The sequence below is a fragment of the Sinocyclocheilus grahami genome, unplaced genomic scaffold, assembly GCF_001515645.1.
Source record: "Sinocyclocheilus grahami isolate Dianchi unplaced genomic scaffold, SAMN03320097.WGS_v1.1 scaffold840.1, whole genome shotgun sequence".
In the NCBI taxonomy this organism is placed as follows: domain Eukaryota; kingdom Metazoa; phylum Chordata; class Actinopteri; order Cypriniformes; family Cyprinidae; genus Sinocyclocheilus; species Sinocyclocheilus grahami.
Window position 1 is genome coordinate 253712 of NW_015506019.1, and position 6000 is coordinate 259711.

At 38.4% G+C, this 6000-nt stretch overlaps 1 protein-coding gene across 1 annotated transcript in view; it reads right to left on the reverse strand.

Annotated features, from left to right (window-relative positions):
* pkd1l2a (polycystic kidney disease 1 like 2a) overlaps positions 1–6000 on the reverse strand; it is a 34661-nt gene that overhangs the window by 3133 nt on the left and 25528 nt on the right. Inside the window, exons 26-34 of the mRNA XM_016247509.1 lie at positions 3655–4085; positions 3379–3475; positions 3145–3285; positions 2890–3075; positions 2449–2779; positions 2237–2370; positions 2027–2154; positions 454–614; positions 111–321 (exon numbers count right to left, since the gene is read on the reverse strand). Coding sequence (XP_016102995.1) covers positions 111–321; positions 454–614; positions 2027–2154; positions 2237–2370; positions 2449–2779; positions 2890–3075; positions 3145–3285; positions 3379–3475; positions 3655–4085 — 1820 coding nt within the window. The remainder of the gene's footprint in view (positions 1–110; positions 322–453; positions 615–2026; positions 2155–2236; positions 2371–2448; positions 2780–2889; positions 3076–3144; positions 3286–3378; positions 3476–3654; positions 4086–6000) is intronic.

Genomic DNA, 6000 nt, shown 5'->3' on the forward strand with positions numbered 1-6000 from the left:
CCTTGAAAACTACAGGAAGTTGTGTTGGAGCAGGGCTAGAGCTAAACTCTTCAGGATTTCACCGTTTCTGGTCTATTTTCATTTTATGTTAAAGAACATCACATACTCACAGCAATGGAATAGGCCAGAAACATGATGGTCATGACCACAATGAAGCCAGAGATATCTGTCCATGCCCGCTGCAGTGTAGAGGTGATCATGTGTAGCTTGGGGTTGAGTCTCAGCAGATGCCACAGCTTTATGGTGGCCAGCAGTACTAAGAAAGCTGTCAGATAGCCTAGTACAGCATCTGCAGTGGCAGTCTCATAAAAACTGGCAAACCTGTTAGAGAAGCAGCTGTATTATTTCTCAAGAATTTTCAAACATAAAGTGTATATTGTGCAGGATATAGAAGTCTAGTATTCCATTCCAAACATGCTGATTAATCTTGAAGAGCTGAAGACTTTCACTCACATGTCTTTGTTGTTTTGGTAGTACTCAATGTCCCGGTTACCCAATATTGTCCTCTTGACAAACACAGATAATGCGCTCCAACTTAGAATGATAATAGCCAACTCTAAGAGATTCCATTTGCTTCTGAAATATGCCCATTTCTGCTGCTTCATCAGTTTGCCCTGTTAAATCCACAAAATACTGTGCATTACAGCTCAACTGATGCAAATTTATGGGGGTAGAATTGTTGCTTAATTCCAAATAAATAGATTATGATCCACAAATAAATCTTAAAATTTCACAAACATGAATTAAATTCACAAATAAATAAAATGAGATTTGCAAATAAAAAGCATATTCACAAATATATATTTATGTCACAACCACAACTTTGCCTGGCATTCATTTGTGAACCATGTCCTGTGCATTTGCGAATTGTGAAACATTTCTTCCATCAAGACGTGCTGACAATCCACAAATACGTGGACTGATCGCAATGACTCTAACAGTGACTTGCTGCATCTACTGGTGGTTTAAATTTCACATTTATATTTTTTTAAATAATTTCAGATGTCAGTATTCTACGTTTTTTGTTTACAATATCAAAACATTATCTATGCATTTGTAACTGCAGGTTAAAGCATCCCATGTCCCTCTGAGCTGCATTAAACAGTGTGACATCTAAATGTCACTTCAGATGCAACTTGTTTCCTCTGCATTGTAAAGATTAATTTCGTTGATATTTATACCATTGGTTTGGTAACAGCCCAAATGTCTCATTATTCTAATTGACATATTATATGCAATAATTTGACTCAAAAAGATGAGGCACACTTTAAAAAAAAATGGCTTTATAAATGTAAAAATACTTTTAAACTGTAATATATATATATATATATATATATATATATATATATATATATATATATATATATATATTTTTTATTTATATTTTTTTATATAGCGTTGTTCCCATATAGCCGTGATTTAAAGCTTTCTCTGGCATTTTCAAAGGCACGTAACATAAAATACTGTGGCTTGGCATGATACACAGTCTAATGGTCTAACGAAATCCAGTTTTAAACATCTTTTACTGTACCCATTGTATGGCCCTTATATGACCTATTTGAGCCAATGCAGATGAATGAAGTTTTCTCAGGACGAGACCGCCCTGATTGTAAAGCAAAATGTGATTGGCTATAGCGAGATCGTGCTACGATTGGTATGTGAATGTGGCTGTTATCTGATTGGCTTGAGTAGACGGTGGGTGGAGTCCACGTATTTGTGGATTGTCAGCACGTCTTGACGCAAGAAATGTTTCACAATTCGCAAATGCACAGGACGCAATTTACAAATAAATGCCAGGCAAAGTTGTGGTTGTGACATAAATATATATTTGTGAATATGTTTTTTATTTGCAAATCTCATTTTATTTATTTGTGAATTTAATTCATGTTTGTGAAACTTTAAGATTTATTTGTGGATCTCATTCTATTTATTTGTGGATCATAATCTATTTATTTGGAATTAAGCAACAATTCTACCCCCATACAAATTACACCATTTTATTTTAATGTTCCATAAGCGAGCGGACCTGCACAAACATGTAGTAGAGAATGAAGAGGAAATAGATGGCCTCTGATGCCATAACAAATACGTGAAAGCCACCAGTGGACTGATAAAGATGGACAGTCTGCACCTCACTACGATATTGGAATGCACCTATGAAAACAACAAAATTACCATGAGTCCAACCTTTGACAACATGATAATCTTTCAAGGATATAGAGAAGAGATGCCTCACCCACTCCCGTGGTCTCAAAAATGAGAGTCACAATGCAGAAGAGGTTCACATTTGCATTATAAACTGTAAACTCCACAAAGACAGCCCGTGTATACACGTCCAGCCAGATGTTGTCAAAAAGATACTGAAGAAGACTGTAGGGAAGGAAAGGACACATTAACTGTTGTAACTACTTTTAAAACTACATTGCACGTTGTTACACATTATTCTACCTGCTTGCATTCTTTTGATCCGGGCCTAGTTCCACCACAAATCCTCCACCCTTATAAAGGGCCAGCCCACCCCAAACAGGGTTTGCCCGGAGTTTGGCCTGAGTTTGGTAGTGCCAAGGTGTGGGTACAATCTTAGAACCATTCACATTTTTAGTCCGGTTCCACCCTGGACCGTAAGAGCCCATGTCCTCTGCTTCCCAGGAGTATGGGGCATGGCAGTCAGGAACAGAGTACTGCATGGTCTTGGCAATTTTACAAGAGTCTTTCCTTACCCTAACCTGGCGGAATCGAGCGTTGCCAACAAGTTTTGAATTTCCATCTGTTATGAAGCCTGAAAGGGTAACAAACAACAAGGTACAGTTAGGTATTTCGGTACAATAAACAAGCAGTTTTTAACCTTGAATAAGTAGACAATGTTGGCAATACATAATGAAGGAATACCTGGATATTGCCCAAACAGATTACTGAGCAAGGAGGATTTTGCCCAATTTAATATATCTTTGTGGTTCATACTCTCTGAAATGCCATTGCTGAAACTCTGCCGGATATGCTGAGTGAGGTAGTATGCATGTGGATCTCGCTGACCATATGCAACCAAGAGAAGCATCCAAAGGAATCCCACATAAACTGCAACGTAAAAGGCTGTCAAACAAGCTGATCTTTTGATTAATGATAGATAAATGATGTTCTTCTTACTGAGAATCTCCCGGATGAGTGCAAACACTTTCTGCTCCTTGATCATGTTGTTTCTCATCTTTTCTATGTCAGTGGGAGGAGGAGGCTGATAGAAACTACATGTGCTGTCTCTTCTGGCAATTCTGATTGCATCGGGATCATCTGTGGACAGATGTTTCAGCTGAGGTTTTGTCACACTAAAAAAGTGATAATATGATGCTATAAATTTACTCATGTTGCTCATGATCCAGTTACCCGTGCTGAGTAGAGTCCCATCAATCGGAACATCTCCATAATCTTCTTGATCAACTGTTTTGAGTACCAAAGCAAAGAAGACTGCAAAGCCCAGTACCTAAAGAAACCAATAAATCTCATTAAGTCCAGGTCTCTGTAGTAACAAAACGTCTAGCAGACAATGTCATGTAAATACAAGCTGCACAGGAGGTGGTAATGTACAATACACATAAATATACAATCATAAAATACAAAAAGGAAGGTGACAAGAATTGTCTTTTTTATTCCATCTCTTACTTTTACAGGCTGGGTGATGAAGAGGCTTTCGAAGAAGGACACCACCATTGAGATGAGCCAGCTGATGGAACGCTCCTTCCCATAGGTCAACCCATACATCATAGTGAAGTATGCTGAAACACCACTGGTGGATACAACAAGAAACCAACCAACGAACACAAACCACCAGGGCAAGCCTTTCTGACTACACTTTCTGCTGTCTCCACTGTTGCCCTCTGTAGGGCTGGAGCTACGGGTATGTAGACCACTGACAGAACAGGAGGAGACATGAGGTTCAAGTAGGTTCTTCATGCCTTGGACCTGCAATACAGCCTGGTTGTAGCTGTTTGGCTTAGAGAAGGATGAAGGCCCCACCAGTCTCAGCTCTCTCTCCACATTTTGCAGTTGTTTGTAGAGATACTGGCTGTAGACACTGTGTTTTTCATTTCGCTCTGAGCTCTCACAAAAACTGCTCTCTGTTATAGGAACAAAATAATAGTGTTTCATATATAAACCCGATTCCAAAAAAGTTGGGACACTGTACAAATTGTGAATAAAATATAAGTTTATTTTTAGATTTGTAAATTATTCCATTCCTTTTTTACTCTCAATTTGTACATTGTCCCAACTTTTTTGGAATTGGGTTTGTATATATATATAATAATAGTTATTATGTATTTATAATCAAATGCTGCTCTCAATTCAAAGTTGGAGGTGGGAATACTCAAGTTGAAAATTTCCACTTCCGACCTCAAAGCATTCCAGTCATACTCATTAAAGACAACTAGAACTTAAATTCTCCCACTTCCACTTGAAAATAACCAATGGAACATTGCTTTCGTTCCACCATCCTGGATATAACATCAAAGGACACTTCTCCCTGAAGTTGGGTAGATCAATTTCAAACCAACCAGAAGTTCCAGTGGTTATTTTAAAGGGGTCATATGATGCGATTTCAATTTTTCCTTTCACTTTGGAGTGTTACAAGCTCTTCAAGTCAAGTCTGCTTTATTGTCAATTCTTCCACATGTACAGCACATACACAGAGAATTGAAATTGCGTTACTCCCAGACCCTTGGTGCATACAGATAACATAAATACAGATTAAATACAAAATACAACTATACAAATATACAAATAAGGTAAAATGTAAAAATATATATATAAAGCACAAGGCATATGGCAGAGAGAGTGCAAACCAGTAAAGTAAACAACAGTGCAGATATAATGATTATAGTGCAAAAAAATGATTTGTAGTGCAAAAGAGCTTATTCAGTCTGATTAAAGTGACAGAGTGTGTGTGTATTTGGGAGGGGGGAGTGGGAGAGTCCTTCAGAGGGTCAGAGTTCAGTGGTGTGTGGGGCAAAAGAGGGGAGGGGGGGCATGGTCGGGAGGGAGTTCAGCTTCCTGACAGCCTGATGGATGAAGCTGTCCTTCAGTCTGCTGGTCCTGGCCTGGAGACTCCGCAGTCTCCTCCCTGATGGCAGCAGACTGAAGAAGCTGTGTGTCGGGTGGGTGGGATCACCTGCAATGCAGAGGGCTTTGCGGGTGAGACGGGTGTTGTAGATGAAATCAAGGAGTTTATAAGACTGGTTTATTCATTCTTTATTCATTCTTTATACTGAACATATCCGCGTTTGAACCAGTTCAAAAAGCCGATTCATCGGTTCTTGACGTCATCAAGCAATAGCGTCTCTATGCATTTATTTTCTAACAACTCAATGCAATGTTATATCAATGAAAAATTCAAATAAGTAATTTGTGTCAACACATATTGAAAGATTCAAAAAATAAAGTTATTTGTGTGAAAGCATATTGCTGATTATTGTTAATGGTGTTTGTGATCACAGTTTCATTCGCTGATCCTTTATGTCAGATACGACTGACTGAGCAATATTGACTAGCCTACAACTCGGATAAGATTCCTAAAAGTTTCACACATTACAGACATTGATGCACAAACGCGGATATGTTCTACATGTCTACAGTATAAAGAATGAATAAACCAGTCTTATAAACTCCTTGATTTCACTTACGCAACTTTAAATATAAAATGCATGCACAATAAACTACTGTAAAATATATTAACATCACTCGACAGAAAGATTTTTCTCAGGTTTTAATAAAATGTAAATTAATAAGCATATTTCCAGTACGTGCCTCAGGCTTGCACAGTATCGTCAACTCAATCAGAATCTTAGTTAATCCTCTGCAAACTTCGCCATGGCTCATTCGGTTCTTGTTGAGTCCTCGGTAATCCTCGGCAAACTTTGCCACGGCTCATTCGGTTCTTGTTGAGTCCTCGGTAATCCTCGGCAAACTTCGACAGTTGGTTGAACCGGCTCATTCGGTTCTTGTTGAGTCCTC